Source organism: Bradysia coprophila, unplaced genomic scaffold, assembly GCF_014529535.1.
Source record: "Bradysia coprophila strain Holo2 unplaced genomic scaffold, BU_Bcop_v1 contig_350, whole genome shotgun sequence".
NCBI classification, from domain to species: domain Eukaryota; kingdom Metazoa; phylum Arthropoda; class Insecta; order Diptera; family Sciaridae; genus Bradysia; species Bradysia coprophila.
Genome location: NW_023503608.1, coordinates 2461662 through 2479835, shown reverse-complemented (window position 1 = coordinate 2479835; position 18174 = coordinate 2461662). Strand labels below are relative to the sequence as shown.

Genomic DNA, 18174 nt, shown 5'->3' with positions numbered 1-18174 from the left:
TTAAGTAACACACCGGCGTAGCGATTTTCCCGTTTTTCGCAGATCGACTATAACGCGAAGCTACAAAGCTCAAAAAGGATGGGCGACTCACTTCAACACATTTATACGAATCAAAAATAGAAAAATCATTAAAAAACAATGAAAAAAAGTTTTAGAGCACAGGCTACCCTCTCCACTCCGTGTGTCCTTTAAAGACTAGACTATTTAAATTTCTCATACCACATTTTTGATGCCAGATTTTGAAGAACTTTGAAGTAACAGACCTCTCTCCTATGCTCTGCCATTATAACTATTTAATTGAAACAGAGGTGTTTTTTGACGGATGAGTGTATATAATTTCTCATTAACAAAATAACTTTTGCAAAGGTAAATATTAACTGATTTTCATAAACATAACGTTCAAAATATCATTAACTATTATTATAATATGACCGCGTTGCAGTACCTACCGTTATTAGTGTAACTGTTAAACGAATGGATTTGTAAGTAGAATTTGCTATTCCACACAGAATATCGTCGACTGCATTACACGTCTCCAACTAAATCTTTTGCTAACAATAAATAAAAAAAAAACTTCCAATCGAAACGTAATTGATTTTGTGTATGACCGGTCAGTGTAGTAACGATAAACGCTAATTAGATTCAATTTTTTACAAATTTATGTTCTCCCAGAAGGAGAACTAAAATCAACAACCAAAAAATAATTCAGAGTCAAACTGGAACGATATCTAAAATTGTAGAAAAAGAAAAACGGAGACAAAATTTGCCCTAGGTACTACGTTTACATAATTGAACAACCGCTAGAAGTCTCCCCTGGTTCATCGATTTCAGTCAGCGACGATGCATCGCTACTGATTATCGGTTTAATTGAATTAGTTTTCGTTTCGCTCAGAATGTTCGTGTCCGATAGGGATTTCATCAATTTGCTACCAGTAACTTCGTTCATTTTATTGCTCTCAATTTTGTGTGGTTCGTTTATTGCTGATGTTGAGTTTAGCACTTGAGTCTGGCAAAGAGAAAAAACAACCAAAAATTAATCGAATAATTCAGGCTGAGCGACTGTCACATCAGTCTAACTCACATTTTTCGAGTATTGCTCTAAATTGTCATTGGCTATGACTGTACTGGGTATTGGATTCTGTTTGCAAGCCGATGTTGGAACGAAATTCGGTATCGATTCCTGTTTAATTACAAATCTATCTAAGAGATTTACTTGTTGTTGCAGCACCATCATAAATGGACGATACCCCAGGCTACAGAGAAAAAAACAGTCAATTTTGAGATCCGGGTCAATGAAACCGGAAAATCATCAAGCCAAATTTACCATTCCTGAAAACTCCATCTGGTTATGTCTTTCAGACCATTGCGCAGTTGACGGCAAATGGCCAACGAGCCGGATCGTATAGCCGAATTAGTGATACGGCTGACCGATGCTGCATCCAATAATAAAATTGACAACAGCAGAGCCAGATCCAGGCAATTGGCTTCGGTGAATATTTGCAGTAGATAGCGAATTTTCACCTCCAATTTTTGACTCAACTGTCGAGTATTTTGAATAGCTAACGTTTCAACAGCTCGACTGTATTGCTGATCGTCTTGGCTTAAAAACGTTGCATTATCGTCGCCCCACAGGCTCGTCGACGTTTGTTCGGACACAACACTGGTGGTGTCAATAGACGGTAGTTTCGCTTCGGTTTCGTTCAATGTAACAAAATGCTCCTTCTTGTACGAATCAGTTCTAGATTTCATCGCTAATTTACTGGACGGTTGAGTATATTTGGCATTCGGTGGGAGTGTGTCTCCCTCTTCACTGATTTTGCACAATTCGTTGAATTTGATCAAATTCATGTTCTGCAATGCCAGATTCGATAGATCCGGATTGTAAACAAATACTGGTTCAGTGCTGGGATTGTCTGGCGTTGAGAAGAAACTGTTAACACTTTGCTCGCTTGGAACGGGATTTTCGAAATAGGAATTTGCTGGCAGGCTGGTGTACCTGGAAATGGTTGCGATTGATTAAAAGATTTCGTATTTCGATTTCGACAATTTAGTTACCCCGAATCACCGGTTCCCAAATTGGCTTCGATTCGAAGTGATTGCACGGAATAGCTGGGTGATTCTTGCTGAGATTTTTCTGGGTGGTAAAACAAACTTTTTTAGTTTTCCCGTTTCCGATTATTCAAGAATATCACTCACCACTTCCCCTCCGATTTAATTTCAACTCGAGACTCGGTTTCGGCCATTCCAAGTCGTCATGAAGCTGTTTCAGTGTAGCCACAAAATCTTCGATTCTTGCCGCTCTGTCTTTCTCACGAGCTAACCATCCAACCTACGGAGGATAATTCAGTAATTAAAACAAATCTCATTCATTGCAACGAATCCAATGACGTCATACCAAATGAAAGTCCAACGCAGCACTCATATAACCAAGAGCCTCCAATTTCTTCTCTTGCAGAAGACGTCGAGCGTGTCGCTGAATTATAACTTCGATGAAAAATTCTTCAGCCGTCGACGAATCCTTTTCTCGTTGCGTATTCGGCATGCTCTTTTTCCGTCGCATTACCACCGTGCTGGTGTCGACATTCGGACCGGGACTCTTTTCTTTGCTACCCAGGCTCGGGTTGATGTCGGTCGGTTTGGGATTCGTTGTGGTGGAAAAACTGCGGCCACGTGTCATAGTACCCAGTATTAGGCTAATATCTTCCGCATTCGGACTGACGGGTGACGCTTGCTGAGTCAAACCTAATTTGTTGCCCATTACGAACGATGTTCGTGGCGATTCAACGTCATTTGGATCTGCAATTATTTTAGGGAAACAGATTTATGTCAAAGTCAATTTTAAAGTGGAACAGCTGAGTGTTTGTACCGATTGCACGCAAAAATCTGACTAAATCCTTGGCTAGATCCCACATTTTCTGCTCCAATGCAGTCTCCAGTAAAATGGTGGCATACTGCCGACTAACGGACGATGGTTCTAAATTCTATGAAATAATCGTTGTCTCAGAAACATTTTAAAATAAAGAAGGGGAAGGGTGAATTAAATAGAGGCAGAGACCGAGCTTAAACACTCTCACTTATGTGTAACGTACCTGAAGAATAATTAAGTAACTGGCGGCCGTTTCCAATTGTTTCGTTGCTAAGCACTGTTGGAACAGCTCTTTAGGTTTACCAGCTGTTGCAAATAAATACGGCCATAATGCTATCTCGGTCTTGCGGGCACACTGTACAACGGTCTGCAAGAACATTTCGATGCAACGGTTGCACTCTGTGATTAAGTCGAAAATCTTACTTGTAAATACACTGGAAACTCTTGAATGAATTCTAAAACACTGGGAAGCAATGCGTCTGGGATCGGTTCTTTGCTGGTTGCCTCCTCCTCCAGTACTTCATGCAATAATAATTCCAAGGAATGCGGAAAATATGGGAGATTTGTACAGCTCCGTGCAATCTCCCACGCATTGTAGCCAAGGTTACGACGAATCAATTGACGCAATATTTGATGCAGATAGACCTGGCTCTGGAAGTGAATTATATTTTCCATAAGCATTTTTCGAGTGGTAATGATATCCCTCAAACTTACCGTTCGTTCCAGAAAGCAAAATGGTAACGAAAAATGCAAACTGGAATCGCTGGTGTACAATACGGTGTCGTTTTCAACACCCAATATGATTGCATCCTCAAACAAAATTGCTAGCGGATAAACACGCAACGTAAACGACAACATTATTCGTTTTGACATAAATGTGTGGCGATGACTTCCGTGACCGCTTTCGCCTTCTCTGGGGAATACCGGTAGCCAAACACGCATGCCATGTCCACCACAATACAACCACAACGATTCTCGTAAATGTAATTTGTCCGAATTGGACAACCAAAGACATTCGACGCAAGAGGCCAAGCACGTTGAAGACTGGAAAAAAAAAGTTAATTTTGAAAATTGTGAAAATTCAAACTTTCTGAATTTGGTTAATAATCGAAATGAAATTTTATCGTTCTTTCAGTCGAGATTTCAACATAAAAATTAATCGAAATTGATTGCAAGGTGTTAATCATTCGCATTTACATATGTTACATTGATCAAGACGGTATATGAGTATATGTTGTGTGTGGTCAAATGAGCGGAAAATATGGAGCATACATTCTTTGCATCATTTATGAAAAATGCACATTTTGTGCAATAATAAAAACGAAACATTTATCAGTTATGCGGTTTAAATGGCCCGCGCGCTCAATCTAGAGCCCATTACATATTTACGTTGCCAGCATGCGAACGTTAAAACGCTGATATAATTTCTTAACCACAGGTCTGTGGAACAGTAAGCTCGTAATTTCTATTATTTTCAATTATGTGAATGTTTGATTATGATTTATAAATGGTTATGTTTTGTGTTATACACATTCAAACCAGGCATACCCATCAATTACATTTTTTTTATTAATTGGGCACTATGCCTGGCTACAATTTTTTTTTATTTCAAAACTGCACACACGTTTTATGGTACTAAGTTACACTTGATTTGAGAAATGTTCTGATTGTTGCGTTGTGTTTTTTATGATTATGATTTTATGATTTTTATTGTAACAATGTGAAACCTGAGCATGTATTACCAAACAGTTTGAGATAATTCAGCATTTAAGTTTCGTTGTTGCATACGTAAATCAAGACGCAGATGCTGGAAATCGAATGAAATTTTTTCAAGATATTTCATCTTTAAGTCAGCAAAGTATAGAAATAATAGTGTTAGCGAATAACAATTTTTTAAGGAAAATAAAACGTGTTACTGCATTTTGGTATCTACAATTTTGTTTGTTTTTCGGTAACTTTCAGTAATTTCACGTTTACCACTCACGTGTCGAAAACCCCACGAAGGATTCTTTTGAAAAACAGCCTACCGAAATCGGACGCATTTTCCAGTGGACTTTTTTCAAGGGTGATCAAAGGTGATCAAAAACCGAAATCTTGCACTTTTCTTACCAAAATTTCTCCGGATACACGAGCCGTACAGGGTCGTGTGGGGTGTCATTAGAAAGGTAATCACATGTACTATTGAGCCGAATAGAGACTTATTGGGTTTAAAATTCATCGACACTGAAATATGTGCAGTTGAAGTTTTCAACCGAAAACTTGCTCTTTTCTTATTAATATTTCTCCAGTTACACGAGCCGTACATGGTCGTGTGGGGTATCATTTGAAAGGTAATTTTTTATGTGCTTTTGGGCCAAATAGGGTCTTATGGGGGTTTGAAAGCATCTACGATGAAATATGAGAAGTTGAAATGTTTAAGTGTCCATATTTCATCGCATATGCATACAAACCCCATAAAACCCTATTTGGCCCAAAAGCACATAAAAATACCTTTCAAATGATACCCCACACAACCATGTACGGCTCGTGTAATTAGAGAAATATTGGTAAGAAAAGTGTAAGTCTTCGGTTGAAAACTTCAACTGCACATATTTCAGTGTATATGAATTTTAAAACCAATGAGTCTCTATTCGGCTCAATAGTACATGTGATTACATTTCTTATGACACCCCACACGACCCTGTACGGCTCGTGTATCCGGAGAAATTTTGGTAAGAAAAGTGCAAATTTTCGGCTTTCGATCACCTTTCACCAGCAGCCATAAAAGCTTCGAAGAATTTTTTTGAGAGTGGTTTTGGCTTCTAGGGTCGAAGTCCTTTCTAGGTACCTATAAAAAGTTCCACTAGAAAACACGCCCGATTTCGGTAGGCTGTTTTTCAAAAGAATCCCTCCATAAAACTTCAGAATGTAAGGGGTAAAGAACTAGAGGAATCTAAGGTAAATAGATCCACTGTTTGATGAAATAAGAATAGTTATTTGTTTAGAAAATTGCAAAAAGCTCAAGTTGGAATTTCCTATTTCTCCCAGAGGTCAACACAACGGTTTTTATGCATGTTGTGTTTTACCGTTTTTCTCCACGAAACAATAGTATATTACTATACAAGTGAAGGAATATGATATTTCGTATCCAGATGAGTAAAAGTGTCCGAGGGCTTGAGCCCGAGGTACTTTTACTTATCGTGATACGAAATATCAAATATCAGAGGAGGGAAAGACTCTTTCCTAGTGACGAAAAGTTCATTTTCCCTCCTTAGTAAAGTAAAAACATTGATTACCAGTTACCATTTTCGAAAACATAAACAAAGTGACAGTTCGAATGAGAAAAGATCTATTCTCTTACCACAGGAGAGAAGGTACTGCACTTTCCTCACTAGAAATGTCATTTGACCAGTCGTCAAGAGCACAGATAAATTATGTGTTTACCTTGCGAATAAAAGTGAACGCTGCGTTTTCTCGGGTGACTCATTGCCCACGCTACGCTCTTAACACAAAAAACATCATAGAAAAGCAACCTTCTACTTTGCTTTCCTCGTTGAACAATCAAATCAATTTTCAAATCCTCGATAAAATAGGTCAAATCATCAGTAAATCGTCGTCAAATTGGTTAGAAATATGAGATAAATTAGTGGAAAACAGAGTCAAGGATATTTAACTTTACGATAACCGTCATTCGACTTTCGACTCCTGGGTAAATCAGAAGAAAAGTGGGGAAAATTATCTTGCCTAGTTGTTTCCCCTTGACCCGTATTGTCTTTTTCGGATTATATAAAATGAAAAATGTTTCGTGTAAAATTAAAGTGTATGATATATTGTGTTAGATATGTATAAACACGCCAAAAATACCGGATTAGAGCATCTACCCTTGCAGAATCATCTGTTATCAACAACCATGGAAAAAAGCTTTAAGCTCTGCCTTGTACGTTCTTACAAGTATAGAAGTGATAGATATTATAGACTTCAAAATAGAAATAGATGCAATCCCTGCAATCGAGGATTCAACGAACTTATTGGTTTTTTCTAAAAAGTTTAGAAGAAGTAACTACAAGCATGTTGATGTTGAGCAGACAAAAATAGTAAATTACGTTCTCGATATTGCACATTTTCATTTTGTTTAATGCAAAACTGGTTCCACTAGTCAAAATACCAATGACCAAACAATTTACCCGCCCGGAAATAAAAAATTACCGCAGATGCCATCAGGTAAAATTCTGTAGGACGAGTGAGTAAAGATTTAAAATTAAGAGCAGAGGAAATAGATGTCGTTTGGTATTACGACTAACCGTTTTCTTGCATTTAGTTACGTCATTTCCGTAAAACAATTTTGTTTAAGTAAATAAACATGTTACAGGAGCGATGAAATTGACCCCAAGTGCTGACAGCAGCTGACTTTGTTGCCGTAATAGCTAAACGGCTACGAAACTCAACACCGTCTCAAACCAACTACACAAAATTATTAATCAAAGTAAAATACAAATTAGTTCTTTATTGCATAGACTTGCGTAATAAAATATGAATTTACTTTCTCTGCACTGCCTCTACATCAACATTTTGTATACAAGTTCTTCCACAATGTGCTTTACCTTGTGCATTTTCCATTTTACAAACAATAAACGAAGAAAAATAGAAAAATAACACCGAAAACGTTAAATAATGTTGAAAATAATATCATTGCCGTCGGTTCGGACAACATCCACCACCTTTTTTTTCGTACACACATGGACTGCATTATATGCTGCACTTGTCCACGATATATATAAACATGATTGTTTTACATGCACTCTATCAGTCAATTATTTATTTTCAATCAGTTTATATCGGTCATAAAATAAATTAAGTGCAAAATGAATATTGTTGGGGTAAAATTAATTATTTTTTTGGTTTTTTGATGTTCAGAAGAAATCTAAGATAAAATTTCGTTGTCCATCGTTTAGGCATTAATCTGTTTAAGTGCTTTGGTGTATTGTGCACAAGCCGTAGGATACGCTCACAGCTATTCTCATCTGCATCAACATCATGATGACGGTGGTCATGAACATCACGAAATTCCACACCACGAAGAATACCATCACGTACGGAATTCTTGAATTATTTTTCATAAAAATATCCATTTTGCTAATCTTTGCTTTTCGGTAATCAAAAGGATCCCATTCATTACAAATATGGATACTCAGTGCATGACCCTCACACCGGAGACAAGAAAGAAGCTTGGGAGCACAGAACTGGAGATGCCGTTAAAGGTGAGAGGAAGGATTGATTGTTAGTGTAGGTAGATCTATTTCCGGTTCATTATTTGTGTGTTAGGCGTGTGGTCAAGTTAGAAGTTTCAGAGACTGACGTCAGCGAAATAACATCAGCTAAAAGATTTCTTCGTTGACCCTGAGGTTAACACAAACTTGTTGATGTAAGAGTGAGAAGATGAACCAGTTTTAAAAATTAAAAATATCTTTTATTCCTCTTCCGAATGGTAAGAAAATAAAAATGTCATCTCGGCAACAAGAAAACATGCAATTTTCTGTTCTGAAGCGTCATGACAAAATACTGGTCTTCTAACCGTATTTATGAATAGAACTGTAGTTGTAGCTTGCAACGATTTTCTTACCGGAGAAACATTAATCTATAAAGAACGAACTCAGAGGGAATTCTTTTTAAGACAAATAGAACCATTGAAAAGTCCGATGATTGAACAAGTTAAATTTTATCTCGGGAACGTACCTAGAAAAACCGAGAGAAAAACCAGCTGAAAACATTACTAACATTTCATTTCCATTTCAGGATCTTATTCCCTAGTTGAACCTGATGGCTCAAAACGTATCGTCGACTACACGTCTGACAAACATCTTGGCTTCAATGCTGTTGTAAAGAAGATCGGACACCATGGACACCATTCCGTTGAACATTTCCCTAGTCATGGATACTAAAACCGCAAATCGTCCGAACAAATTTTTGTTTTACGTGATTCCTGTCTTTGCCAAGCAAAAACAAAATAATTCATCAACAACATATTATGCACTCTCAGAGACTCTGTCGTATGTAATTATTATGCATTATGCACGCATCATTCTTCAACTATCCATCACGTTTTATTACTATAATCTGCTACACAACAACACAATACACACACTTTTCTACTACACACTTTCATCATTTTCCAATTTAATTTCAATTAACCGGTCACTTATTCTCGTCCACAACCGAACGTTTCCACATTTTATCTCTCGTAATCTCTCTAATCTGTTTACCATACTATTACCTTCAAACATTGGACTTTTTCCGAGCAACAACAAATATCTGATTATGATGAGATAATCGAATAAATTGTGATCTTTGTTTTTATAATAAATATATTTAATTACATTACTTAAACTGAAGCAATTTTATTTATCTGAAAGTTATTGTTACGAGAACCGATGTGGCGGAAGTTACACAATCGAAGAGATTATTCCCATATATCCATATATTCTAGTCGGACGGTCGATAATAAATGGAAATGGTGTACGTGTTATTTCCTGCATAAATTGTTTTGCTTTGGCATTTAACGTACGAATAGATTGTTTGTATCGCACACCGTATACACGGCATATTGATGCAAAACTTGTTCAACAAGTTGCCAATAAAGATGAACAAAAATTCGAAAAAGAAAAACATTTCTATTTACGATGCTGAATGCGAAAAAAAAGTCGGAAGTACAATGTACCGAGTGATAATATCATTTCATACCGAATGGAATTGAGATAATTGTATGGTATTTGTGTCACTGATCGTATTTTATTATAAACGAGAACAGGTTGGCACTGCCGTTTACGATCAAATTGATATTTACATTTGAGGATCACTATTATTACGACGAGCACTTAATCCGCTTTATGGATTGCAGACGTAGCACTAATTAGAGTAAATAGGAAAACAGCAGCAATAAATTGCGAGCTAAGATTTATCTGTCCATTAGAACTATTTGGTGTATTGTCATTAAACACTTCTTGGGTCTGACTATAAGGACATAGCCCCTCGACAAAATAGAAAATCAGTTTTTCTCTTCCCGGCAACCAAAGGTCATACAAAGGTGTACACAAAACCTTTGAAGATTCAGTACAAAAGCATGAGTCTGCGATGATCCATAGAACATAGTGACCTATTTTCTTGTCGAGACATTCTTCAAATCTATTTTTTACCATGACACCATGATGGCTGATTTTGTGCTAATGTACAAATGAGCTATCACGGCTGCTATCACGGCATAAGAAACGTAATTTTTTTTAGAGCAAAGTAATTTTTATTAGTAAGTTAAGTTTCTTATGAAAATCACGGCAGATGGCTTCATGGTAAAAAACGGACTTGAAGAATAGGTCTTTGACTACTCCGTACTGTCAGTTGAAATTGATTCAGAAACCACTGAAGATAGTGTTTTGAAGTTAGTTTTAAAATTAAGGCAGAGTAAGTCTTGAAACACTATTGTTTTAAATGAACCCCGAATTCATTTAAAAAAAGAGCAGGAGCTCCAGGGACTATTTTAAGGAAAACGTTTTCCCATATTTTTCCAAGTTTTCCTAGATTTTCCGATTTTTTCCCAAATTTTATTTTTGGAAAAATTTCTAAATAATGGAAAAATATAAACAAAAGTGTCCCCAAAAATATCCCCTGCCTGACGTCACGAGCCAATTTTCGAAATTCACAAAAATGTACCTAATTTAACTCAATAAAATGTTCACGCATTTCCTGTGAAACAATCATTATCCACACATTTCAACCAAAATTAACAAATAAGAACATTGCGGACAGCAAGGTACCCGTACTCCAATCAGAAGTAAAATGCGTACATCGAATTTTCGTAGCAGTTATCCTAGGAACATTGTGAAAGGTTGAATTATAGTATATTACCCTTCGCGTCGGGATACAATGTCCCCACCTGTCAGAATAAAATTTTGGAACCACGTTCGTACTGTGCTTTACGTGATTAGGTAATGTAAATGTATTGTTTTGATTGCAAAAAATGATTGTTGACAAAACATTTTCGATGAAAAATGTGTTACAGAGTATTGCTGGCAAATGACACAACAAACTTTTAATATCCCCCAGCAACGAAAACAAATTTCTTCCATTGATTTTACATTAACCCAACCCCAACCCAAATTGTGATCGATAAGATAAAACGCGCGAACCCTGACACATTGTACACGGGTCTAAAATAAATTAATATTTTCATTGTTACCAAAAGTAAAGCAACTATTCATTATTCAACTGTTAAAAAAAACAACTGAGTCAGCAAGCATACCTCACATACATATGACACCGTTCGATATTTTGAATGAGTGGGTATGTGAAAATTATAATCACCCAACTGTATGTCATATGGATTAAAACACCATTAGAATCAGATAACAAGTCAGAAGAAAACGACGTTATATATACACTACATCAATCGACTTAAAGTAAGCCTGCGCAAAGTCATTTTTATCTTTTGATATTTTTATCTGTTGTTAAATTGGTGAATCAAAGCTGTAATAATAATAATAATTGCCGTGGTAGAGTTGTATTTCATTATAACTACGTGTACAGTGTTACAAGCAAGCACTTCTAATTGCATAAATAGGGCAATAAGAGATTTCGTTGTTTTTCATTCATTTTTGTTGGAATCTTTTTCTGCTTTAAACCGGGAATTTTAGTTCGTGAAGAACAAAGAGTGAATTTTTCTTAAGATCATTCAAAACTTCAATTGTTCTAAAAAACTTTGCAAAAACACCTCGACAGGTAAACATTCTAATTAGCTGATATATGAGTCAACCACGCCTTTTGCATATTAACTGAATTAATCACAGCCGAGAAATAAAACAAATCAACATCGAAAATGGTCAACCGATGCTGTTCAATCCTCTTATGTTTGCTACTGCCACCACTAGCAGTTTGTATGGACAGAGGTTGCGGATGCGATACCCTGATCAATATTTTACTTTGCGTTTTTGGACTGTGGATTGGTGGAATCATTCATGCGTTCTGCGTAACAAATTCATTGGGCAGACATGATTGAATCAAGTGAATCGAAAACACATTTTTTTTGTATTAATTCATAAAAACAGACGTACAGAGTGTCAACATTGTCTCAAATTTGAAAATAAAAATTGCTTTGAATAACCGGTGAATGTGGTGTGTATGTAATGATACACTTATGGAAATTTCGTAGACAAGTTTTTCTTTACAATGGGTTGGGCAAAGCAAATACGATGAAAGGTATGCGCTGGTTAGTTATCTATGCTTCAATAACTCTTATCAAACGTGTACGATCTGAAGTAACACAGAAACAACCTCAATATTAACGAACACATACGCCAAGAGATTGTGAACGTTCGAGTGCCGAAGCACTTCGGAAATTCACAATTTTTTTTATTGACTAAACCACTGTTGTGGCGTCTAAGGTTGTCAGTATCAGAGTTGTCAATGGAAAATCGGTACACTGATAAGAACGACAGTTTTATCTTGAATGATAAATCATGAACATCACTTACCAATTGTTCGGATGCGTTTCCGTTGATTTCCCGATTGACCATCAGCACGCGTCCCGAAACATTCAGCACAATTGTTTCCGGTTGCAAAATATTACCTTCAAACAAATGCAGTTAAAGGGCCATCTCTTACCGCCTCGGAGATCATTTAAAACCAACCTTGACTCGCTCTGGATCCACTCTCATTTTTCAAATTTGTCATAGTAACTGATATGATGCAGGCCGGATGAATGCACAGTCCACGAATATCGTATATGTGAAGTTTTACCAGGTCCACGTTTTGTGCATCATATTTTGTCATTGCAAATATCGTCACATATCCATCCGCAGTAAAAACAACCTGAGATGGTCAAAGAGAATGTGTTAGATTCGATGAAACGTTTTGCATCGATGAAGAACACCATACCAACTGATCCTTAAACAAGTTTATAAGCATAACCGGTGCACCCATTAAAATAACCCGCGCAAAACGATTGTCCAATTTGCATTCTTTCGGATACAATCGCAACTCGTCGCTCTGCTGTATCAAGCTGTAACAACCCATAATGACGAAATCGTCCCACCACAGTATTCCACCGGTCACAATGAAGTCTTTCTCTTGCGTTTCATTGCCAAATAATTTCCATTTTCTCAATGCCATCGAATACATGGCCAGACCAGTTCGACCAGCGACCGCAATATTCATACCACTAGCGTCGATTGCACTGTACTGTACGAAAAGAAATTTGAGATTTGTTGATGGGAAGAGAAAATAACGGATATACATACCCTAATGGGCCAATTCGTTGCTAAATAGGCAATTGGGAGTTGCAAAACTATCCAGTGCTTGCTTTCTGATAGCATGCTTGTGACTTGAAGTGAGTCGCTAACCTCATAGTCGCCGAGAGACGATAGTGGGTCTGAAAAAGGTCATCGGTTACTTTAAGTCATATTTTATTGACAACGATAACGAAAATGGATGCTGGCCTTCAACGCTTTACTTTCGCCTTACCTTCATTAGCCACTGAGACATAGTCCCCGGACATGTAAGTGTTGGTGCGAATGTTGTAAGACTGAGAGAACATATTTCCTTGAGTGTTTGCAGAATAGAAAGATGGATCATTGCCATCGATGCAGTTGTGGTAAATCTTCTGCAAACTGTCGCCTTGATTGATGTAGAGCTTATCGTCGCCTTGCAGAAATAAATGCGAATGGGAACTCTGAAATGATGTTCTCGATACAACACAATTCAACATTTCCAAATCAATTCCAGTGACATACCATGCACGGATTAACAGCAAAACTGCTTTTGACGAAGTCCAACTGAACCAAAGTAGACTTGATTTTGTACTGTTCGCTGGAGGATTCACTTTTGTCCGACGCATTGGAATACGAGTGAGTCAAGACTGGTTTCTGATGCTTTGTCGCATCATTTTCCGGACTTCGATTTGGCGTTTTCGAATGGTCCTTGGGATAGATTTTCTGCTGTCGCAACATCAAAAGTTGATAGCCCTCCGTTGACCAGTCCATGCAATTTATGTCGAATGGGTTCTTGTTGCTCAAATCAACATGCAATCCGTAATCCCAACCGAGCGAGCACATCAACATCGTGCCGAATGTGCTCCACAACGATATGCCGCCTTTGCTCCATGCGACCGCAACAGCACAGCCATCCGGAGTCCATTTCATTTCTCTGACGTAGCCGGGAGATCCGGGAAAGTCTTTGGCACTTAGAATCATTTTATGCGAAATTTCTAGACCACCAGTCACGTCGTCAATGGTGTACACAGCCGCCTGAGCGCTGGGGATTATTTAAACTTGTAAGTAAAAGGGTCAAAAATTCGAAAGGGGCAGCAACTAACTTTTTTCGGCCGAACGCTATAAGACGATATTTGTGATTGATACAGCCGCATGTCGCATCATCCAGATTTTGAGCCCAGATTCCTTGCACTTGCTGCAAATTCAATCAACAATTATGTGTTAACTCATTCGAGATGCTCGGTGGCAATGTTAAATCTTACATTTGGATCAAATTTTAAATTGCTAGCAGTCAAATAAGCTGCCCGGCCATCGTTCAAAGTAATTGAAAAGCCACCAATCAATGGCGAATAATCCATCGATGTGATGTAGGTGTTGTCTTCCGTTATCGGAACGGCTGTGGAAAAAAAATGTTTTCCCTACACATGGACACAAAAGAGATTACAACCCTCTATACCATAGCTGACTTGTTGATTAATGCTAAATGGAATGCGTTTTAGATCCAACGAAAAATCCCTTTCTTCCACCCCATCCCATCGAATCCGAAGAACTTTGCCACTTTTTGTAGCGACCATCATCTGTGATACACTGATGCAAGAGATACATGTCACCGGCACGTACAACGGAATCTCGAACGTCTGGAATGTTTCTTAATGTAAACCGGGTCTCGTCCATCAGACAACGTTAACATACCAAATTTAGCATTAGAGCGGGAATCGCCTCCTTCACAAAAAGTTCGGCACTGTCGCGACGTAGGTTTTGGAACGGAGGATCGATCTGGTTGTAGATTCCCTTAGAACTGTCCAAAACACTCAACGAATACAGCAACAATGTTCCGTCGGTCGTCTATAAATCAAATATTTTGTTTATTTTTAAGACATCGTCCTCGGGATAGAACGAAAACCGTTTTCCTTACCACAACCACCAACATATTTGAGTCGGGTTTCCATTCCACCAAAACGTTTGTGCCACTTTTTTCGAGTGACTTTTGCGTTCTTCTGTTTGATACAATCGGCACACAAGGCTAAACGTGATTGAACGGTTTGATTAAGTATAATGAAACGACATTCCTTATCAGTTTAGGAGAAACTCACTTTCGTAAACCAAATAGAAATGGAATCGTCAGTCAATACAGTAAACAAAATTTTGACACGATCACAACAAATTTTGCGAATTATCTGATCGCCCAGACTCTGGGTATCAAGAATTTTAGGCCAACCGTGCGGAAAATACATCGTGCAATAATTTTATTTAATTTAATTTACAGTCAAATTGGCATATTTTCGTTTATTTAGACAAAACACAGCACAAAAACATCCAAATACATTTGCATTGACAGAGTGTCAAAAGCGTCAAAAGTAAAGTGTTTGACATTGCATTTCAAATTTGTTATGGTGGTACTAATGTGCAAAACACTGTATTTTTGACATTTGGCTGTAAACTGTGAATAATATTTTTCTGTATACGTGAGAGTGTATTGGTGAGCTATGATATGAATCGGTCGGTAGGGAAAGTAAACGGTCGAGAAGGAAAGTAACGGTTGGGAAGGAAAGCACCAACACACTCTCACTATTACAGAAAAATATCTTTCAAAATACCCCAATACACACTCGATGTGTGTTTTCGCTTGGGCTTCGCCCGCGCGTGCACACACATCTTGTGTGTATTGGGGTATGTTGAAATATACTATACTTCCTTGCAGAAAAAGATATTTTTGAAATGTAAACAACTAACTTAATTTTGATTGAGTGTTAATCAGTGCTACTAAAATTTTTTAGCAATCAGAACAATCGGATACGATTACAATATCGACGGCATTGCCCAGTATTTAGATGAGTTCATTAAACATCGACCGATAACAAATGGAACTCGCGACGATATCCTTATCTTGATACAAGGTACCGTAGAAGACGAGTCCGGAAATTCATCGCCTGGTGATAGTGACGATGAGATGATGTGTGGAAAGGACCTGCTTCGCTCAACGGTCAAGGATTTTCTCATGAAATTTAAAGATAGGGATGTATCATTGAAACATCTTACAGTGACAGTATTGTTCCGAGCCTTAGGAATCCCGTGGAAAAAAATAAAAGATTTTCGTTTTATACCAATTGTAGCGGCGGCTCCTCCGGTCAATATTACTAATCCGCAAAGTTTAAATTGATAAATTGTAATATTTAACGTGAATTGCACATTAGGGTTTCAAAAAATCCAGTTGGTTTCTGTTTTGTATCCCTGTCATTCAAAAGTTAACTTATTGATTTGTTGTCTTCAAGGGCTCTCTCAATGATGGAACAAACTGACAAATTACAAAAATCATTTATTTAAATTTGTGTGTACAGAGAGTAAAAATGGACTCTTCATACCTCTATGGTTGTCTTCAACCAATTTGGTCGGACAAAGGAAAAGTATTTGTTGGACTTAGCAAGAGACAAAGTTTAAATTTTGCTAAATCAAATTTGGGAATTGGAAACTGGTCGTGTCGAAGAGTGTATGGGTACCGACATATGGATTCATTGACAAAACCTGGGTGCTGGAGGTGCTAGAGAATGCCGATCCAATTGAAGATCAATTCCAAAAGAAATTGGACATGTGAAGTGAAAAGGTGGCCAAGAACGAGGTGCAACGAATGAAGAACATTGTGAATGCGAAGAGAGAAGGCAATTTCAGTGCAGAAACGGGAAGTGGTAGAAGAGTAAGTTTATTATGTGGCGTTGCATTTTTGTTATAATTCTGTCGAACTATTGATCCAATCAGATCTAGCCTGAGCCCGAGCTAAAGATTTCAGGTTCAATATCAACGAACCTGAAGGCGAAATCTGTTACTTCACTTTGGTAAATGAAAGTCATGTTCCGATTAGCATCGAAGTTTGCTCTACAAATTTCAGGTTAATCTAAAACTGACCTGGAATCACCAGACCTGATCTGGAATGAAATATTTTGTGATCATCAATGTGGAAACTGGCCCGAATTTTGATTGAGTTCTTCTTAGATCAGTTCGATTCTGACCTGTTCTGTAGGCTTTATGTAGAACCTCGCTCATGTCAATTTCCCCACGTCGCCCAAAATCAACAATTTTTGATTTTATTGAGCGCGCAGCGCTGCGCTCTTAATACATAATTTTACAACAATCTAAAAAACGATGCCCGAAGGGCATCGTCGTTTTTAAAAATCTAAAAAGTAGGTAGGAGTGTTCTGTGGGGTGATTAGATGTGGAAAAGTCGGCTTTAGACCTAGGTTAGGACTGAGGCCGTACCTCGGACCTAATGATTTTTTCATTGATTTGATGACAAAAAATTGATCTGATCATTACCGGAATTGACCATTGACCTTAGGTCAGGATTATATTTTAGAAAAATAGAAAACCATTGGGGATCAGCTGCATCCAGTAGAGAAATAATGCATGTAACAAAGTGTCCAGCTGAGGATGTAACGTTGAGCTAGAAGATTAAAGCTACTTCAATGGCCATTGTCCCAAATGAGATTAGGTCGGAAGACGATTATGTTCCGAAAAATGTACAGAAAGAAAAATCCGGATTACCATCACTGAGAAAACGTCCAACTGTTGTTACTTCATACAGATTAGAAGTAACGAAACCAATGTTGATCGTTGAAAGTACTGATAAGGACGAAGACAATGGACAATACAGAATATATATACGGCGTTGCCGACGAATGGATTCAAGAATTTCTCATCACAGAAAACTTTCTCTCATCAATCCACGCTCACTGCTGACAAGCAACGATCGTACCCATCGTACCAGTCTTTTCATGAGGAATTATACAGACACGTTACCATTCAAGGCGGCTTTACTGACTGGTCCATTACCTTCAGAAACGAATTGGAATTGTGACGACGATAGTGCCACGTTTGACACGCCGTTCCTAAGACGATTTTTTGAACGGTTGTCCAAAATGCGTCCGGAACAATTGCTTCCAACAATGTTATACGAACTTACCAAGCGGCCGAAACCGTTGCACCGAAAAATCGCTACCGATGTCAAACGACATTGCCTCTGTGGCGAAGCCCTATGCCAGTTCACAAATTTTATTGCCCCATTTGGACGCATATTTGGTACGT

The 18174-nt window shown here is 37.8% G+C and overlaps 2 protein-coding genes and 1 long non-coding RNA gene across 3 annotated transcripts; 2 read left to right on the top strand and 1 right to left on the bottom strand.

Annotated features, from left to right (window-relative positions):
• Positions 1–311: 311 nt before the first annotated feature.
• LOC119080134 (guanine nucleotide exchange factor subunit Rich) lies at positions 312–15446 on the bottom strand. Its single transcript, XM_037188352.1, has 22 exons — positions 15192–15446; positions 15014–15121; positions 14791–14943; positions 14555–14735; positions 14361–14494; positions 14202–14293; positions 13621–14140; positions 13352–13559; positions 13129–13259; positions 12767–13069; positions 12520–12700; positions 12364–12458; positions 3581–3910; positions 3290–3517; positions 3090–3233; positions 2867–2981; positions 2396–2796; positions 2197–2329; positions 2056–2134; positions 1325–1996; positions 1082–1253; positions 312–1006 (listed from the first exon to the last, which is right to left on the bottom strand). The coding sequence occupies exons 1-22, from the start codon at positions 15330–15332 to the stop codon at positions 782–784; spliced, it is 4746 nt and encodes a 1581-aa protein (XP_037044247.1). The 5' UTR covers positions 15333–15446; the 3' UTR covers positions 312–781.
• Positions 7648–8984, top strand: LOC119080135 (cuticle protein 7-like). The gene is made up of 4 exons (XM_037188353.1): positions 7648–7722; positions 7798–7935; positions 8007–8103; positions 8639–8984. The coding sequence occupies exons 1-4, from the start codon at positions 7708–7710 to the stop codon at positions 8782–8784; spliced, it is 396 nt and encodes a 131-aa protein (XP_037044248.1). The 5' UTR covers positions 7648–7707; the 3' UTR covers positions 8785–8984.
• LOC119080136 lies at positions 11224–11995 on the top strand. The gene is made up of 2 exons (XR_005088284.1): positions 11224–11611; positions 11680–11995. It is a non-coding gene; the product is annotated as an uncharacterized LOC119080136 (long non-coding RNA).
• Positions 15447–18174: the final 2728 nt, after the last annotated feature.

Bases quoted from the DNA above. Each gene is read 5' to 3' on its own strand.
- LOC119080135 (XM_037188353.1), top strand. The intron at 7,936-8,006 runs GTACGGAATTCT...GGTAATCAAAAG, and splicing joins ACCACGAAGAATACCATCAC to GATCCCATTCATTACAAATA. The intron at 8,104-8,638 runs GTGAGAGGAAGG...TTTCCATTTCAG, and splicing joins AACTGGAGATGCCGTTAAAG to GATCTTATTCCCTAGTTGAA.
- LOC119080134 (XM_037188352.1), bottom strand. From the start codon at position 15,332: ATGTATTTTCCGCACGGTTGGCCTAAAATTCTTGATACCCAGAGTCTG. The intron at 14,736-14,790 runs GTATGTTAACGT...GAAACATTCCAG, and splicing joins CCGCTCTAATGCTAAATTTG to ACGTTCGAGATTCCGTTGTA. The intron at 2,330-2,395 runs GTATGACGTCAT...TATCCTCCGTAG, and splicing joins CTGCGTTGGACTTTCATTTG to GTTGGATGGTTAGCTCGTGA.